The sequence below is a fragment of the Pyrus communis genome, chromosome 9, assembly GCF_041283825.1.
Source record: "Pyrus communis isolate YQ-2024b chromosome 9, ASM4128382v1, whole genome shotgun sequence".
NCBI classification, from domain to species: domain Eukaryota; kingdom Viridiplantae; phylum Streptophyta; class Magnoliopsida; order Rosales; family Rosaceae; genus Pyrus; species Pyrus communis.
Window position 1 is genome coordinate 13,529,569 of NC_142573.1, and position 20,983 is coordinate 13,550,551.

The 20,983-nt window shown below is 37.4% G+C and overlaps 1 protein-coding gene and 1 pseudogene across 2 annotated transcripts; one reads left to right on the plus strand and one right to left on the minus strand.

The window, feature by feature from the left end:
• The first annotated feature begins 612 nt into the window (after positions 1 to 612).
• On the plus strand, positions 613 to 2,396 carry LOC137738906 (transcription factor bHLH87-like). Of its 2 annotated transcripts, XM_088700570.1 has the most exons (2): positions 613 to 853; positions 890 to 2,396. In XM_088700570.1, the coding sequence occupies exons 1-2, from the start codon at positions 616 to 618 to the stop codon at positions 1,963 to 1,965; spliced, it is 1,314 nt and encodes a 437-aa protein (XP_088556696.1). In that variant the 5' UTR covers positions 613 to 615; the 3' UTR covers positions 1,966 to 2,396. The 2 variants fall into 2 exon arrangements, with proteins under 2 accessions (XP_088556696.1, XP_068334478.2); XM_068478377.2 differs by having other exon boundaries at positions 613 to 2,396.
• Positions 2,397 to 9,484: 7,088 nt separating this feature from the next.
• Positions 9,485 to 15,303, minus strand: LOC137740593 (putative LRR receptor-like serine/threonine-protein kinase At1g51860; annotated as a pseudogene).
• Positions 15,304 to 20,983: the final 5,680 nt, after the last annotated feature.

Consider the following 20,983-nt stretch of genomic DNA (forward strand, 5'->3'; position numbering starts at 1 on the left):
CCCTTGTGTGGCACGGTTTAAAGTTGCCAAAACTGACATAAGATATGGTTGTTTTGTTCCCTTGGTAATCACAATTTTGGTGATACAGCTGAAATTAAAGATGGCATGCAGTTTTTAAAAGTGACAAAATTGCTAACAAAATACAAAGCTGAAGCTGAGGTTTGATTTTGGCTCTGTTGAGAGAGAAAGCATTGAAGTCACTAAAGCAACTCATTTCCGGGTCTTTTTTTGCTCCTCCTTTGATATTCTAATATCGGTTGGTAGCTGGATCTGGTACTGGTATGTCATCATGAAATTTCCTTTGGTATTACATGGATAGATTAGAAACATTAACATCTGACACATTTAACTAAGAGAGTTGTTATTGACACTCTAAAAATGTCATTCTGCGAAAAACACAAGAAAAAATTTGTATAAGAAAGTAGTTTTGAATGACCTTTTTGGAATGCCAATAACATATCATTAAGAGATGAAATATAGAAATATGTATATTATACATGCATCAATATGTTAGTTCATTATGTCATATGGGCATTGTTTCAAGTATTATTACATCATATTTGTACCCTTTCTGAACAGAAATCTACAAAACAACTTAATGTAGGTTTGCAATCAATGGACGGTTTGGATTGGGACGGCTCACACATCACAAATACATCAACCTTATTATGGAGCAATCATCAAGTACATGATCTTGAAGAAAGCTTGTTGTTGTCCAACTCAAGTTCCAGTGCCTTCATTCCAATCCAAGAGCTTCCGAAGGTCCAAACATCGCATGTGATTATGAATTCAAATACTGAAAGATCAAGCAATATTGGCACTCATCAAATTGCTCATCAGAAAAATCGTTGCGGTTTGGATTCAGTGCATGATATGCCAACTTTGAGAGCTGATGAATTGTGTCAATCCCCTTTGAATATCAACGGGCCTTATAATTTGATGAGTTCACTGAGCACTAGTACTTTCATGGCTGCTGATCATTATGGCAATATTGGAAAACATGTACAACCACAAGCCAATTTTCATGGCTTACAAGATCAACATGTCAAGGCTAAGCCAGCAACGACTTGCTCTGTTGAGTCCTTGGATTGCTTGCTCTCAGGCACTAATAGCAACACCGACACATCTGTAGAAGACAACGATGGTATTTCTATGCTTTTTTCGGATTGCAGAAGAAACTTATGGAACTTTAGAGCAGGCAATAATAGTGCAAACTCTTCTGGAGATTCTGAGAACAACGAAACTGTAGTCTCTCAAAGCTCATCAGATTTATATGTCCAAATCCAAGGTAAGTCAAATTCCACAAAGAGAAGCCATGATCAAAGTGAGCCCAAATTGCACGGAGCAAATTATAGTCACTTTGGTCTTCTTCAAAAAGATTATTCTTCTACTAGTGAAGGCGATTTTAGGCTCATCTCTGAAAACCCACCAAAGCCAAAGAAACTCAGATCCGATAACAAGCGTCCAAGCTCATCCAACATCAGCTTTCGACAGCCATGTTCATCTGTGCCAACTTCGTCTATTGAAGAACCTGATCCCGAGGCCATTGCACAGATGAAAGAGATGATTTTTCGTGCTGCGGCTTTCAGACCTGTGAACTTGGAGCTGGAGATGGTGGAGAGGCCAAAGAGGAAGAATGTGAAAATATCATCTGATCCACAGACTGCGGCTGCGAGGCAAAGGAGGGAGAGGATCAGTGAGAGAATTAGGGTTTTGCAAAGGCTGGTTCCTGGTGGAAGCAAGATGGACACTGCATCAATGCTTGATGAGGCTGCAAATTATCTCAAGTTCTTGAGGTCACAGGTCAAGGCACTTGAAAATTTAGGCCAAAAAATTGAGTCCATGAGTAATTTTAATATTCCTCCTACAAGCTTTGCTTTCTCTTTCAACCCATCTTTTCCCATGCAAACCCATAATCATAACCCACTCCAAAACCCTTATCATATCGACCAACCCCACAGTTGAAAAACTAATCTCAAACCAGGAAAAAATCCCTAACCCAATGTCCTTTGTCCTTTAATATATCATTTTCATCATCATCATCATCATTTCATCCCCAATGATTGAGTTCCAAAACCTGTTTTTTATTACCCAAAAAAAAAAAAAAAAAAGGCAGCAAATTTTATATCTAAGATCCAAATCATTCTCTTCATCATTACATGTATCTTGAGTTATTAAGCCTCATCCCATACCATCATAACACCCACCACCCAAGAGCTTCCACTAGTAAAACTTGGAAATGAATCTATTTCCAGTACAATACTATTTTGCTGCTTCCACTATGTATCCATATGCATCATGTTTCAGCGAAGGAATATTAAGATATGATATAGTGGAAGTTTCAAAACAACGAGTGGAAATAGTGTTTAGCTGCACATGATTTTGCTTTTATACAAAAGGGATTAGCAATTATAACACCTATGATTAAGATCAAGGGCTAGAAAGCGATTACCACTTTAAGCTTTTGTTGTACAATTGTTTAATGTGTTTTATATCCTTGAAGCTCAGCTTTCATGGAGTTCTTAGTATATAGGCATTTCTTTTTAATGTCAGTGTTGGGCTAACCAATGCAAGGGACATTCTCTTAAGAATTGTGAATCCTAGTCAGTGGTCCTGTCTCCTTGATTCAACCCAAGGCGTGCCCTAGAAAATCACCCCAACCTCATTGCTTAGCACATGTTATACTACTTTTCTTCTGGACAGGTGGGTTTGTTAATTAATTTGCATAAAACCTTCCTTTTATCAAGAAACTTCATCCCAATGATAGATTATGCAACTAATGATATTCTTCATGCTGATATTGATCCATTATTCTGGTTGTAATGATGTGTGTTATGAATTTTACAATTTTGGAACCTTTGCAAATGGCTTAACCTAATTTGGCTTGTACGTAAAGTCTCAAACTCAATGGTCAGCACTGCAAATTACAAAATTAAATCAAATTGTATAACAGAATTATGCAAGACTAGTTCTACACCAATAGTCACGTGCGAGGTACCTACCTCTTCTCTCGAAATATTGTCCCCTTCATAAATTTATTTTATTAACTAATAATAAAAAGAAAAGACAAAACAAGGGAACATCAACCAAAACCTTGCAAAATAAAGAAACAAAAGAACATTAATTTGCAAGTGGTTTGTTCTTTCACTAGAGGTTTCGTGTTCGATTCTCCCTCTCTGTAATTTAGATGAATTTAGTGTAGATTATCCTATTATTTGTTATAAAAGAAAAAAGAAAAAAAGGAACATGAATTTGAAAATTGAAAATCAGACCAACCTATAAAGTGATATTATATTTTATTCTTCATTGTATAGAGAAAATTTGTGTACCCTTGATGCTGTCCGGGATCTATTGGAGATAGTGAATCCCACCTACTGATCTTATATAAAAGAAAGAAAAAAAAAAGAAAAAAGAAAAACATCCGCCCTATTTGCAAAAATATACACCCCAAGTTCTTTTTTCCCTCTATAAATTAGTATGTTTTTGGGCATGGCATGGATTAGCCTTTTTCATTTTTTTTTGCAAATTAAAATCTAATTCCCATTTAATGCTACACAAATTCCAAATGATGATGTCCTTGATGATCATGGGGTGATGTGAATTTGACCAGAAGGAAGAGAAAAATTTGAAATAAGAAAGGAAGTTCCCTTTAAAGGTGATAAAAAGCTTAGAGCTGGTAGTGCAAGGTGATAAAAAGCTTAAAGCTGGTATTGCAAGGTGATAAAAAGCTTAAAGCTGGTAATGCATTGTGTCATGAAATGCATGATTTGCGGGTCTCATTTGGCTTCGTCCTGTAATTTAGAAAAGTCGGTTTTGATTGGATAAACGAAGATGATACTTTGCAGGAGATCTTTTACTAAATTTAGACCTTCTGACGTTCTCAAGGGAGCCCGGCTCCCTGGCTTTGGCTTTTGCTTTTTACAGGTCTCAAAATAACAAATTTGCGTGTGTGAAAAATTTGTTTAAACTATCATTTTGTAAGCTTTCACAAAAGTGGGAGAGATATTGACTTCCATTAAACAGTTATGACATGCAGCTGTTGTTGGTTGAAGACAACATAATTTTAATCTTCTCAATTTTTTCTCCTACATTTTTCATTATTTTTTTCTACTTCAAACTATATAACTCCTTAGACTATGCTAAGACAAATTGAGAGTTTGAATTCGAAATGCAGTGAATTGAAGAGAGACTATACTCTAGAGCAATTCACCACTTGACCCAGATTTTACATTTAGAGTTTGATTAATTAGAGTGAGCAACGCTGTCACTTTTTGAACCTTCAAATTTGAAAATGTGGGCTGTTTTTATGCAGGATTGTTCAGTTACAATTGCAGGAGATGGAAAATAAAAAATAAAAAAGTAGACATGAGGTATAAAGTTTTTCTTTAAAAACAAGTTCGAAAATTCGACATATTTTTGTGGGGTCAATCCGTAACTTGAAAAACTTTAGAATTCTCTCTTAATCACTACTCATCTTAATGTTTGTTCTTTAATAAGTTTTTCTATTTAACACTACCTTCTATCTAAGTTCACTCCGATTTCTATTTACACCTCACTAAAAATTTTGAATTAATTTAACTTATTCTAAGAACACAACATTTGTTACCAAATTTCCCTTAAACACCATCGCACCAACTATAAGAGATTTTGCACAGAAAAAAGATGAGGGTTTTTATGTTTTGTCATGGTGTCTTGAAGAACAATCCTTCGGAATTCAAATGTATTTCAGATTTTGATTGATTTCTATGCTCGTATAGAGCTTCAAAACTTTCTAGCTTTTGATGTTCGAGATTTTAGTAATTGGCTGATTTGAGATTTAAAAATCAAATTAGATTGGAATCCCTGCTCCTCCAACTTTAATCACATCCCTGAGGCCCTCTCTCTCTCTCTCTCTCTATTCATAATTGATACCTATGATATGCAATCTGCGTGTGCAACTTTTAGTTTGTTTAGACGAGTTACCAACTTATCATTCATGGTACTACTTCATGTTTTATAATTTCAGGTATTAGCTGAAGAAGTATTTGTTGGAAAAATTAAGGTCTAATTGCTATAATAAATTACATAGAAAGTCAAGAAATAATTTATGCAATTATATATCATAATAATGCATGTACATGAGTAACCAATGTTAAATGAACATGATATAATGGATTAGAAAAACCTAGAAAATACAGTCGAGGCAAGTGTTGGACGCTTTGTCCTTAAGACAAGTTTACGCCTCACTAATGTGCTCATGGTTGATCGGCGCATGTCTCCCAAGATACAATGACCACATCCTGGTAATAGTAGCACTCCAAATCAAAAGGTTTCGTGAACCACGATTGTGTTGAAAACTCTCTCATATAGACTCAATGAGACTCTCTAATATTTAGTACACTCTATGTATGATTATGTAAAACAATGAAAAGTTATTATTGTGATTATAGGGGGCTTTACTATTTATAGAATGTGAGATACATTTTTGGAAAATATGTGACTATTCATAAAGAGTCAAAAGTTGCAACTCTTCATTTGAGTAGACATATCTTTCTACCAAAAGGCTCCACTTCTAATTTCCATTCAATTAAAAATTTTATATAATAATGTTATTATTAAATTTTCCAACAATCCCCAACATGAATGGAAATTGACTCAATACCATGCAAATGACAATACAGACACTAGAGAGAGAATTCATTAGGAAAAGTACCGCATCGGGATATGTGGCTTTTGGCCTTGAACCTTTCGTAGTAAATTACTATCAGATTTACTTGGCTAATCAGTGAACGCGATGTCTTAAACTGCTCAGCCGTTTGTGTAAACCAAGACAATAGTAATCACACAATACCCTTCCAGACACCCCGTGGTTGCTTGGTTGTGTTCATTTTGGCCCTGAACAATTCTTGGTTTTCATGAGTGCTTTTAGAGAACTAAGCCCCTTAAAAAATTCTCACAGGAATAACCCCATTCCTCACTCAAGATAGGTGACTTCCCATTAAGAGTATCCTGCAATACCCCACTTGTTATTTCCAAGTATAGGAATCATTAAAAACAAAGCTTATCCTAAATACGTTGCAGATAGCACTGTTTCATCATAGGACACGGGTAGGAGATTATCTTCGCAGTGCTACCATTGAATCATCCACAATTCGGTTGTCTCTTTGAACCTAGACCTTGGGATCTCCAGTCAGCTAGGTTGGGTTGCCATTATGGCGATTCTTAAGATGTAGGCTTTTAACCCATTCCCCTCGATGATACAACCTACTCTCTAGTCAAACCTTTAATTTTTATTGGATCCACTAGGTTGATGACTATATAACTTATGGTGTGCACTTCCATTTATGAAATTATATTTCATTCGAGAGTAGTTGTTTTCCAACGTTAAGTCCTTCAAAACATATGTTAGGACTCAAAAAGTAATTTCTTAATACTCGGGTACATCCCCCCACATTTAAGGTATTTGCTAGAAGATCTCCAACCTTCCAATACCTTAAAAATTTGCAAGAGTTCAAGAGATAATTTAAAACCGTCTAGTGAACTAATCCACCACATACTTATTATCTCTTTCTAGAAGCAATTTACTTTTCTAGTATTCTTAAGTATATATCATTTTTCAAAAATAGCTAAGCCATCCCCACAATTCCCTTACATTGTGGTTGCTTTTTAATGCTATCAATTATTCATTCATCATGCTTAAGAAATAGGAATCAATGAAGATGTTTTGTTTTTATCTATCTTCACTTGTTATGGCCTAAAGTATCACTATAGCCTTTTCGGAGAAACATGTCTTGGCGCCTTTAACCTATAAACTATCGAGTTCGCATGGCTAGGACCTCCTTTGATCAATGATAACACCATTGCAGTTATCACACCTCGAAGTCAAAACATTATTCTCCCATGTACTTCCCTTCTTAGAAGTAGTTGTCATTACCTTACTTCCCTTAGCTGGAGACAGTGTCTATAATAAAGATGCAATCTCTACTTCTTTCCTTGTGGGCAATTAACACTGTAACATTTTTACCAAGAGTTGCTTATGCTTGTGATATTGGCCAAGTCATCACCTTGTGATAACTATCAACCACCAAATGGTGATCACTGTGATCATCTTACATGAAACAGTAACATGCATGAAGCACCGCTTCAAACATTTGAACAAGTCTTTGCAGTTTCTGCAACGAACTTCACATGACTTTTCACCCAGAGATATGTGCATCTACTCAAATAACAAAGCCAAATGATTGCATTATGATCTAGAGTAACACACATGCATAACAAAACGACTTAATTTTCATTTCGAAAACAAAATGGCTGTTCGTAAGGAATACATCATTGCATTATTTAATTGCCCTACTTGCTGTATTGGATGTTCACAGAACTCTGAAACAACAGAGCTCTTCCCAAACGACACCATCTTTGTAACCGAATAGTTGCAGCTTGCAAAGGACCAAATGATCCATGCAAAGTGATCACGTTTTTCTACCAAATTTAAAAACCTCAGTCGTGTCCTTTGGTCCTCTAGATCCAATCTTGGAATCTTTGTCATTTTCCATTCGAAATAGAGATTGACTTCAGGTAGGACCAAGGATCTCTTCAGTTCCATCTTTCAAATCGTTGCAGCTGTTAGCTTGCCAATAAGGAACACGAGACTGTGCATTCACAGAAAGGTGTGAACACCATGTATATCGCTTACTATCAGCCAGGGCCCAAATCCTAATGCATGAGTTAGTTAACAAATCCACAAAAACTTAAATTTAAAAGTGCATACACACAACACAAGTCTTCTATAAATATGTGAGTCATTTCATCAGTTATAAAGATATATATGCAAATCACCACCAATATAGAACCCATGTGAATAATTTCCCAGATTTTATAATATACAATCAACACTTCACACAAAAATTTTAACGCACACGCATCATATGCATGTCTCAACATATATGAAGGACATATGTTCCAATTAGAGTGTTTTTCAACAGGCATTGCACTAAAATAAATTATCAGTCCAAACTTAAAACACGTATAAAAGTAAACCAATAAACATGTAACGGTTAATTGGTTCAATTAACTATAACCATCCCATCTACACAAGGCATAAAACAAACGAACAAAATAATGAAGAAGGTTACGAGTTAGCATCTTTTGAATCAAATTTAACTTGCAATGCATTTGAAAACAGTTAACATATGTACTGCTTTATGTGAAACTAGAAACCAAAACATTCTACCATGAAAAGGAAAATCCACGCAGAAACATACACGAAAGAATACTGTTCTCAAACAAACACAGCAATCAAACCATAAACTTGTCTTAAGATTGTTGGAAAAATTAGGGTCTAATTGCTATAATAAATCACATAAAAAATCAAGAAATAATCCATGCAATTATATGTCACAATAATGCATGCACATGAGTAACCAATGTTAAATGAACATGATATAATGGATTAGAAAAACCTAGAAAATACGGTCAAGGCAAGTGTTGGACACTTTATCCTCAAGACAAGTTTACGCTCCACTATGGTGCTCATAGTTGATCGGTGCATGTCTCCCAAAATACAACGACCACATCCCTGTAATAATAGCACTTCAAATCACAAGGCTCCATGAACCACAATTATGTTGAAAACTCTCTTATATGGACTCAATGAGACTCTCTAATATTTAGTACACTATGTATGATTATGTAAAACAATAAAAAGTTACTATTATGATTATAGAGGAGATTCCCTATTTATAGAATGTGAGATACCTATTTGGAAAACATGCAACTATTCATGAAGAGTCAAAAGTTGCAACTCTTTATTTGAGTAGACGCATCTTTCTACCAAAAGATTCCACTTCTAATTTCCATTCAATTAAAAATTTTATATAATAATATTATTATTAAAATTTCCAACGGTATTTGAGTTATTTCAAGACCCCAATTTTTGAATATTCGAGGGCTCACGAGCTGCTCTTGCTGGCCGTTCCTAGATTATGTGGGCTTTGAGGGTTAAGAATTAAACAAGTCTGACTAATTATTGAAGAAAACAACAGCAAGACGTGAAGCAAGGCATACCTCTGTTGCTATAACAAGGAGCTGTTCCCCTCGTCCTCTTCAGCATCTCTGAGCTGCTTCAGTTGGTTTCCTATATTTTGGCGAATATTTTTGTTGATAAACCTACTTTTTTTTTTTTTTGAACAAACAAAATTATATACACTAGGTGGGGAAGTGAACTAAGCCTGACAATAGGTTAGCAATAATATGATTCAAATTCGCTTTTAACGAGAATCAAACCTAACACTTCTCAATCACAAATGAAGAGGAATAACAAAAAAAATTAACAATATCATATCTTATCACTTTAAGAAATAACTCAGAAAATAAAATAAAAACCCTAATTCAATAATCTTAAAATAAATCACTTCATCTTTGGTCATTCTCAATGTATCTAAACATAAATTGCTAATCATAGATCGAACAATTTAGTTGCAGTAAATTGGTAGAACAAACTATTTTTAGAAACAAAAATAACGTAGAGGACTAATCAAGCAAATTAATTGGATCAAGGTAGAACAGCTGGTCCATCAATCGATTATGGCGTGCGCCATTTACTTTGTACGTAAACAGCAACCAGAGAGTTGAAATTGAGACAAGATTTTCCACACCCTATACAATATGACAGAGAAGTACCACTACGTAGGTAAGGGACTCATTTTGGTGGTGAATTTTAATGACATCATTTCCATGGAATCTTCTGAATCAGTATGGCGATTGTTCTTTTTCCGAGCCAACTCCGCTGCCAAGCACTCCTTCAGCTCTATCACTACCTCACGCATGGTTGGCCTTGTGATAGAACGAGAAGATACATAATCCAAAGCTTTTTCAACAGCTTTCTAGACAGAATTGCTATCAAAGTTTCCCTTCAGCCTTGAATCAACGATACTTTTGATATCTCATTTGCCAACCATGAAGCTAACCCATTTCGTAATGTGAACTTTTTCATGCGTCTGCGATATGATGGGTCGACTTGTTATAATCTCCAACAGCACAACCCCGAAGTTATAAACAATACTTTTCTCATTTAACATGTTTGATTGGTAGTACCTGAAAAACCAAACCATGAAATTCAAATCATACTTCTAATAATATTTCCTAAAACATCAATTTGTAACATCTTTCTTCATCCTTCTGGTTCCTTTGTATAGCAGACGAAAGATGAAGGGTAAAGTAAAAAGGCAAAAAGACTTACTCGAGGTCAAGGTACCCAGGAGTTCCTGCAACGCGTGTCCACACACGAGTCCCATCCTCAGCAGGAAAATTTCTGGAGAGGCCAAAATCCGCTAGTTTGGCTTGAAAGTTTTCATTCAACAATATATTTGTAGATTTTACATCTCTGTGGATTATAGGAGGTTTGCAGCCGTAGTGCAGATACTCCAATCCTACATTGCAAATTTTCTTGACACTTGTTACACAAGATAAAAAAAAGTAGATATGCTATAGAGGGACTACGAAAATTTCTACTTGCTGACCGCGTGCAGCGTCAATTGCAATCCGAAGTCTGTCTGCCCAACTCAATATATTTGACCTGTTATCTGCATTTGTATATAATGAATCAGTCATTATTTGTGTTATTCTATTTAAATTCTCGAGTAAATTTCAGTTTACTACCCTTAAGTTTTGTAGTTTTCAATATTTGATACATGAAGTTTTTTTCGTCCCAGAATCATATCTAAAGTGTTAATTTTGAGACGGTCTCATACATCCGTTAGTCTGGCTATTAAGTCTTCCGTTAACTGATGACGTGGCACCTATGTGAATAATGACTAGACGCCACGTGTCATTAAGGGTCTACGTAGAAATTAAAAATTCAAGGAAAAAAAAGAAAAAAAAGAGAGGGTAAATTACACTTTACCATCTTAAGTTTGAGGTCTATTACAACCTATACAATATCTTCAAAAAATTTCACTTTCATACCTCAAGTACTATTTTATTTTAACATAATACAGCCGTTACATTTTTCATACATTGGTTCGTTAAGAGCTGACGTGGCTGTCACATTTGTGTTGATGTGGCTACCACATGGCAAAAAAAAATTATACATTTAAAATATTATAATAATTTATCCTAAAAAAAAAAAAAAAAAAAAAAAAAAAAAAAAACCTCGCAGAAATCCTTCCCCGCAACCCCCCACCCCACTCAAATCCCTAAAACCTCCCCAGTTCACGCCCTCTGTTCTCCTCCTCCTCCGTCGACAGAACCTAGAAACCCAAACCCCAAAAAATCCAATACCAGGCTTCTCTCCTCTGTTTGCAACATCTCATTCTCTCCTCCCGTCTGCAACACCTCTTCACAAACAAAGTATCCAAAAGCCTCCCAATCTCTCTCAGTGATAGCCAATGAGAAGAAGAAATAAAGTTAATATGGAGAACCAGCTATGGTTTTGAGCATACTCGCTGTCGTTTGTGAAATCTGCGTCGAATCCAAGATGAGGTTTTGAGCATACCCTAGATGGTTATTGTATTGAGCTCCGCCATGCGTTGAATCCAACTTTATTGAGTCGTTTCGGATCGAAAACTACAACCATGGTTATTGTACTAAGCTCCGCTGTGTCTCTTCCTCCTCTTCTGGTTCCCTTGAGACCCGCGGCCTCGTCGCTTGCAACACTGGGTAGGGTTGGGGCTAAAATTGGGGCTAATAAAATTTTGGGTATTTAAGGGGGAGGAGATGTGGAGATAAGGATGGGGTGGGATGAGGGAGTTTGGGTTGGGGGGAAGGGGTCGGGGAAGATGGGTTTCAGGTTTGTTTGCGGGGGAGGTAGGGTGGGGTGATATGGAGGAGAGGGAGTGGATCGGGGGGAGGGGGAATGGTTTCTGGGTTTGATTGGTTTATTTTTTATTTTTAATAGGATAAATATTATAATATTTTAAATACATAAAAAAAATATTTTTTTTTGCCACGTGACATAAATTGGGCAGCCACATCAGCACAAATGTAGATCTTATATTTGCCCCGTCATTACTTAACGATTTACTTAACAGATTTTCTAACAGATGTATGAAATTGAAATAAATGATAGGTAAATGTATGAAATTGAAATATTTTAAAAATGTTGTAAGAAATTAAAATCAACCTCAAACTTGGATAAAATGTTTACCCAAAAAAAAAAAAAAAAAAACCAGAACCTCCTTCCCCACCCGACACGCCTCCACCCGTCTACCCCTCTACCCCTTTCGTCTTACACTTGCCTATCCCTAGAGCTCAGAACTTAGTCTTCAAGCCGAAATCAATACAAAAACCACAAGATTCAACATTTTTCTGCCATTTCATCACATTTTCTTGACAGCCAAACGGACTGCCACTGTAAAACAAGCTAAAAGAGTATCCACTCCCCTCGACAAGCGCATAACAACAACTAAAAGTCCATTAACTCCGGCCCAACCGCAAAGACAGCTTCAAGGATTTGAGCGCCGGAGAGTGAAGAGAGTACGGCAGCGACAACGACGGAAGCGGATTGGAGGATCCGGACCCAAAACGGAAGATCTTTTCGGATTCAAAAGTCGAAGTTTTGATAATTCCTTATCATGTTTTTTGGGGTGCTTGGGTGGAGGGGATGGAGGGGTGGAAGGAAAAAGCAGAACCATCACGGAAATGGGCACGGCGTCCAGCTGGTGGCACAGCCAGATGCGTTGATTTGGAGATCTGGGAGCCTGAGGCCGATGATGGAGGGTCTGTATCCGGACGGAGGGGAACTTGGGGATTCGAAGCGGGTCGGGTCGGGTTTGGGCCATTGGATGCGAGGGCAGCTGCCGCGGACTCCCTCCGTGAGCTCCGTCACGCATAACACTCCCATCGCCAGTCTCTCTCTCTAACTTTCTCTCTCTAGCTCTGTTTTATGTTCATCTGGGGCTTTTGCTCCATTTTCTTTGAACTTTTCTGTCTTTGTTTCTGAGATGGCCACTGCAGAAAAACAACAAAATAATTGCTTTATTCATTTTGTTTGTATGCTACTGGGGACTGCGGTGGTGGTATTTCGAATTTGTACAAATTTTGACTGAGACAAAGATTTTAAGACTTGGGTTTTGGATTTATTTTACAGAAATGGTTGGATTCTTCTTGCCTGGGTTTTGGATTTATTTTACAGAAATGGTTGGATTCTTGGAGGGATGGAGGGGTGGAGCCGTGGAGGGGGTGGAGGGGATGAAGGGGCGTTGGGTGGGGAAGACGAAGGGAGGGTGGTGCGGGTTGCAGAGGAGAGAAGGGAGGGAGGATGGGTGGGGGTTGCAGAGGAGAGAAGGGAGGGTACGGGTTGCAAATGAAAGAAGGGAGGGAGGGGGCTGGGGGGAGGTAGAAGACGGGTGGGTATTTTTTTTATTTTTATTTTTATTTTTTTGAATTTTTAATTTTCACGTAGGCTCTTAATGACATATAGCGTCACATCATCAGTTAATAGGAAACTTAACTGCCAGATCAACGGATTATGAAACTATTTCAAAATTAATACTTTAGATATGATTCTAGAACGAAAAAAACTTCATGTACCAAATGTTAAAAATCACGAAATTTGAGGGTAGTAAACTGAAATTTATCCTAAATTCTAATAGAGTTACTAATTGTTGCCAAAATTAACAGGTGTTAAGAGCATGTTGATGGAGTTGTTTGATTGTTCATCATGTGGCCTAGTGTTTATTTCGCTATATGCTTTTACGTCCACTTTCAGATTGTTCAGATATTTGAAAATTTTGCTTCGTTTTAGTTCATTACACTTTCAAGGATTTGATTCTGGGGGGCTCATAACCATTATAGCTGCAGCGTAACCCTTCCCACAAGTACTCTTGGGGTGCACATGGGTCTCCTTGCCAATTTCTCTTCACTCCGTATGTGTTCTTGATGTTTTGTATGAAGCCAACTAATATACAAAGATTCACTAAAGAAAACCTCAACTAAGTCGGCCATATATATGGCGGCAGTAAATTAGTAATGGGAGACGATCTGTTTGGAAATATTTGCATACCATCTTGTTGGTTAGTTTCTTCCTGCAAGAACTCAATGACCGTATAAATCTCAAGGGCATTGAGGATGGGTGCAAGGGTAGAGTTTCCATCCTGAGAGATTGACAAGTTGTGCAGTGCTGCTCCAGTTAAAGCCTCTGTCGTGGATACTGTCGATGTGGCTAAGTACAGAAGAGGGAAAGGCTCCTGAAAGGGCTTTCCATTCCAAGTAATGCTTAACAATCTAGTCAGGTTGGTTTGGAGTTTTTCAATTTCAGCGAAGTGAAGGTAGACATAATATTTGGTATTTTCATCAGGGGAATTCCACCAAAGATCTAAATTAGTCGCATTTTTCGGCGTTGCAGCAGAGCTCATGACAATAGATGGCAGTTGGTGGACATTCTGATTTTCAGGGTCGATGGTCGGCGAAGTGGTTACTTGTTTCCATTCACTGTAATGATGGGGATCCCATATGCGATCATAAATGTCATCTATATAACTGGAAACAATAATTTTGTCAGAATTTAATCAAAGAGAACATTTCAAATACCCTGAATCCCACACCGAAAATACATGGAAGAACTATGGTACTTAAGCAAGGCACATAAGTCTAAATGACCTGGGGTTCTTACAGTAACAAAAGAGAAGGCAACCCTGTATGTTTTATAAGTTATTGTGCCAGCGTCATAATGTGAGAAGACTGCTAAGGATCCCATTTGAGTCTGGTAAGTTGAATTATCCAGAGGCCTTAATTCTATTGCTGATATAAACGGAATCCTAGAGCCCTTATTTTCCAAACAAACGTGTATATAGTTCTGCAAAGGAACATGTATGATCTCCTTTATTGTGTTGTTTTTTACTGCACCCCAAAGTTAGCTCCAAGATGCAGATCAAACTCTGGTGCCATGTTTTCGCCATCATAATTCCCATAGATGAACGTTGCTCGGATCAAATATTTGGTGCCTCTTGTTATGTTTATACTGTTACAGTTCCTGATTCCTTCAGGAAAGTATCTGAGATACCAGACTTGTTGGTAGAGACTTCTGTATTGCAACAATAGGAGCTTACTTTCACCGTTGTCCACGAAAGCTTCATCTGAAATGTAAAACAAGCCGGTTGTCTGCTCAGTATATCTTTGACCAGCAGGTAAGTCACAGTCTATGCAAATGAATCCTGCGACAGGTTGAAAAAGTCGATGCTTGTTAGCTGTAGGTACATATAGTGAACCAAAAATCGAAATGAAACTAATTTTGAGTTCAAAAATTCATATACCTGTTTGATCCTGGCCATAAACTCTAAGTATCGGTGCAATCAAACCAAGCAAGCAATACAGGAAATGTTTCATTTTCCCCTGCGTTATCATAGCTTCTTGCCTTGGACAACAATACTCATGTATGTTAGATATATGTACTGATAAACATGTGAATTAAATATGGACAATCGTTTAGTCAAACAGATCATCAGGATTAACTTTGGTCAACTCAGACATTGGTTTCGTGTTTAGTCATTACAATGCACCTACAATGCCAGGCAATTAACTCGATGTAAACCAGAATATAGTTTTCAAGGTTAGTTTGATTCAGATCATAGTACATATACAAATTAATCAACCACTGGAACGAAATGAATTGGAATGTTTCAACTCTGTTGGTGATCTCTTAAAGAACATATATACTTAGTGATTGCATTATCTTATAGCGTTGATAGGCTATGAGCAAGCTTAAACAATCATTATATGATATAATTTCTTAATTAATTTGGTTATCCATGTTGAATCCACTGTTCTCTTTACACAGGTTATGAACTGATATATATTTTAACAGCAATGCTGAAGCATGCCAGGACATAAAAAAAAAAAAAAAATATATATATATATATATATAAATAAATAAATAATTAAATAAATAAAAGACAGAAGAACACAAAACTGTGGTGATGAGATTGACTTTAACTTTTGGAATGGCGCAAAAGAATTGCACAGAGATTTAAGTACTATTTGTGATTAGCAATAAGTATGGTTAATGTGGAAGCCTGTTTAAAAGCAAAGGGTGGGGGAGACAAGAACGGAGTGGACTTTGTTTTTGAATCAAATATCAACTTGTGATGATATAAGACGAGTTTCTTGAGATGATGATAGAAGTGGTCAAAGTATTAAGGGTAAATTACATTTTACTTCCTTAGGTTTGGGGTTGATTTCAATTCCTTACAACATCTTTAAAACATTTCAATTTCATACATTTGCTTATCATTTTATTTCAATTTCATACATCCGTTAGAAAATCTGTTAAGTGATGACGTGGCAAATATGGGATCCACGTTTGTGCTTACGTGGCTACCAAATTTGTGCCACGTGGCAAAAAAATAATTTATTATACATTTAAAATATAATAATATTTTCCCTATTAAAAAAAATTAAAAAAAATTTAAAAAAAAAAAACCAAACAAACCTAGAAACCCATCTTCCCCTTACACTCCCTCAGCTAGTCCTTCCGCCCAGCAATGGTGATCTGCCACCAACATAAACCCCACATTCAAATCCTGAAATTGCTTGGAGGTGGCGAACTTAGCGACGCCGTCGAGGCCACCGATCTCCTCGTCGAGGACGAGAGATACGTGGAATGTGTGGATAGGGGTGAAATTGGTGGCCTGGAGGTTGCAGATGGCCTCAAGGTACTGGATGGTTATGCACTTGTCATCCTGGGCGCCACAGGCGAAGATGAGGCCCTCCTGGGTGCGGTGGGCGGAGAAGAGAGAGTGGGTCCACTTGTCAGGCTTGGCGTGGATGGAGGCGAGGTGGGAGTTGAGGAGGAGAAAAGAGGAGAGAGGGGTGGGATCTGGGCCAGGTGAGGAGGAGAAGGGGCTTGGATTTGGATAGGGTGAAATGGAGTGTCTGGATTTGGAGGTTTAGGGTTTGGTTGATGGCAGTGAGGAAGGCAACGGGGGTGCTGTTTTGGTAGTCGAAGGTGGCCCCAATTGCGATGAGTATGTGGAGGAGGAGTTGGTGGCAGATTGCCATTGTTTGGTTTTTTTTTTTTTTTTTTTTTTTTAATTTTTTTTAATAGGGTAAATATTATTATATTTTAAATGTATATAAATAAAAATTACCACATGACACAAATTTGGCAGCCACATAAGCACAAATGTGGATCCCATATTTGCTATGTCATCACTTAACGGTTTACTTTACAGATTTTCTAACAGATGTATGAAATTGACATAAAATGATAAGTAAATGTATGAAATTAAAATGTTTTAAAGATATTGTAAGGAATTGAAATTAATCCCAAACCTAAGGGGGTAAAATGTAATTTACCCAATGTTCAATATAATAAAAAAATAATATGTTGTTGTGGTTTATTTTATTTGATGGTGAGAGAGGGGCATAGCAATGAGAGAGATGTGTTTCTAGGGTTGTGTAGAGGATGTGTTATTCCCCTTATGCAGTACCTTTATTTATCGTAATAAGGGAGGGAGGAGTCCTTCTCCTCCAAGGAATACAAGTCCTAATAGGGAAGAGTAATTAGTATCAAATCCAATTTAGGATTTACAAAATCACACTCAAATACAAAGTTTATAACACTCTCCTTGAGTGTGTAAATACTCAAGTAGATTTGACATCATGCAGAGTTGAGGGAGTCAACTCGTCGGCACTGATTCTGGGAACATGCTAGTCTCAAAGTAAAGTAGGAACTTGCATATGGAACTAAGTCTCACAAAAAACCTATGGCTATGGTAAAACCCTAATAGGGACAAACTCATACTTTAAGGAAAAATGCATGAGAAATGCAAAGTCAAATTAAATGTCTACGGGACATCATCATGGATATGATCAATCCAAGGTGAGTGCCTTGTCAAAACCTTGTTAGGTAGCAAAAACCCAGTGGGAAAAATGCTCATAATCATAGGGAAAAAGAGTACATTAAGATCAAGCAAGTATACTTCAAGCTACTCCCCCTGAGTTTGACATAATTCCAAAGAGAACTAACAACGTTACAACTTAGAATGTTAACGCATACCTATTCATTGAACAAGCTTATGAAACATCGCCTTCGGTAGTGATTTGGTGAAGAGGTTAGCTAGATTGTCTTGTGAACGGATTTGCTTGATTTCAATCTTCTAATGCTCTTGTTGTTGATGTGAGAAGAAGAACTTTAGCGCAATGTGCTTGGTCTTGTCTCATTTGATGTAATCCTTCTTGAGTTATTTGATGCATGCTGCGTTGTCTTCATAGATCGTCATCGGGACTCAACGATGGGGTAAGGATCGCAGGAGCTTTAAATATGGCCCACAAATGCTCTCAGCCAAAAACCTTCCTGAGTAGCTTCATGTAAGGCGAGAATTTCAACATGGTTAGACGAAGTGGCAACTAAGGTCTGTTTAGTTGACCTTCAAGAGATTGTGATGCCTCCAACAGTAAAGACATAACCTGTTTGAGAACACGCCTTATGTTGATCAGATAAATATCATGCGTCGGCATAACCAACAAGGCGAGAATCGACTCGAGATAAGGGGTGCAACATTACTCAGGATCCGTAGGGATAGAACAAGCCCAAATCTATAGTACCCTTAAGGTAACGGAAGATGTCTTTAACACCAATCTAATGTCTACATGTTGGTGCATTACTGTATCTTACCAAAGATTAACAACAAAGGAGATGTCGGGTTTAATGCATTGAGCTAAGTACAATAAAGCACCTATTGCACTTAGATAAGGAACTTCAGGTTCCAAAATCTCTTCATCATCCTCATTTGGACGGAAGGGATCTCGTTTTGCATCTAGTGATTGAACGACCATAGGAGTACTCGACGGCTTCACTTTATCTTCATTAAAGCAGCACAACACCTTCTACGTATAGTTCGATTAATGTACTAAGATTTCATCCAAACAGTGCTCTATCTCGATATCGAGATAATATCGAGTCTTTCTTAGATCTTTCATCTCAAATTTTGACTTCAAGTGCGCAGCAGTTTAACTTTTCAAGAGTTTCGATGAGGTTTATGTCGTTGACATAAAATGCAATAATCGCAAAACCAGAACGTGACTTCTTAATGAACATGCAAGGGCATAGTTCATTGTTCACATATCCTTAACTAGTCAAATACTCACTCAGACAGTTATACCACATTCTTCCGGATTGCTTCAAACCATAGAGTGAACGCCTTAGCCGAATTGAGAGCGTGTTCCGAGGTTTGGAAATATTTGATCCAGTCAATGTTAGTCCTTCGGGAACTTTTATATAAATTTTCGTATCAAGATCCTTATGGAGAGACGCAGTTACTACGTCCATCAGCTGCATACTAAGTTTTTTGGAAACTACTAAACTGATAAGGTAACGAAAAGTAATCACATCCATAACGGGTGAATAAGTTTTGTCATAGTCAATCTAAGGGTGTTGTGAGAAGCCTTGAGCAACAAGACGAGCTTTGTAACGCATGATTTTGTTATTCTCGTTATGCTTCCGAATGAAAACCCACATTTAGCCAACAGGCTTCACATGTGAAGGAGTATGAGCCATAAGTCCAAACACCTTACATTTTGCAAGCGAATCGAGTTTAATTTAGATTTCTTGTTTCTAGTTTGACCAATCAGTTCTATGTCGACATTCATTAACGGAACGGGGTTCAATTTCATTGCTTAACATGATCTCAGTAGCTATTGCATATGCTAATGCATCGTCGATAATCATCTCATTTCTAAACCAAACATCATCCAAGCTAGCATAATTGACCGAAATCTCATGATTCTCGGGAGGTGGATTAGTCTCTTCAAGGACGCTTCCGTAATCTAGAAGTTCCTTATGAGTTGGATATAATGAGTCGGCGAGCCGTGGGTTTCCTCTTCCGGGGTGTAAATCCTTTGAACCAAGTGGTCTGCCATGCTTTTGTGTAGGGGTAGAGGATTAGCTAGCCACTAATGTCCGTGGATCGGCCAAAGTGGCATCTCGGGCCTTTAGGAGGAAAGTCCATCATACATTTGGTACATTTATCTTTGCAGGCATTCCCAGCTAGAATATGTGATCATGTCACTCGCACTAAATCCGTGAAAGCATATGGCATGCTCTGATTTATGCTCTCAAGATCTAATATACGCTGCACTACAGTTTCAAACTAAGTGGTGCAAGGATCTAAATGAGATAAAGTAGGAGTCGTCCATGTTGTTCTTTGGAAACGTTGACGTTCTTCACTCCCCCTAACGACGGAAAGACTGTCTTATAGAAGTGACAATCTGTGAAACGAATGACAAACAGATTGTCTATTAAAGGTTCTAAGTAATGAATAATTGAAGGAGAATCATATCCGACATAGATTCTCATCCTTCGTTGAGGTCTTATTTTTGTACGTAAAGGGCGGCAAAATCGGCACATAGACCACACAACCAAAAACGCGTAGATGTGATAAGTCAGGTTTGTATTTGGTAACCAATTGAAGGACGTTATATGGTTAGGTCGCTGGTTGCGTGCAATATTGCATGGCCCCAAGCAACGATCAAGAGCTTGGTATGTATGACCAACAATCGATTAATCATTTGTAAGCGTTTAATGAATGCCTCTGCCAGGCCGTTTTGGGTGTGAACATGGGGTATTAAATGTTCAACTTCAACCCCAACTGACATGCAATAGTCATCAAAAGTTTTAAATGTGAATTCTCCAGCATTATCCATTCGAATAAATTTGATCGAATAATCAGGGTGGTGAGCTGTGAACTTGATAACCTGAGCCAACAGTTTGGAAAATAAAGTGTTCCTTATGGATAACAAGCACACATATGATCAATGTGTGGAAGCGTCAACCAAAACCATAAAATATCTAAATGGTCTACATGGAGGGTGAATCAGTCCACAAATGTCCCCCTAAATCCTTTGTAGAAAAAATAGGAGGATTCGAGCAAATCTTGTCATAAGAAGGATTAATAACAAGCTTTCCCATAGAATAAGTTTGACATGCAATTCCTTGAATTGAACATAAATTTCGGGTTGGTGGATGCCCGTGTGAAGATTTGAGAATACGGCGCATCGCTGTTTATCCAGG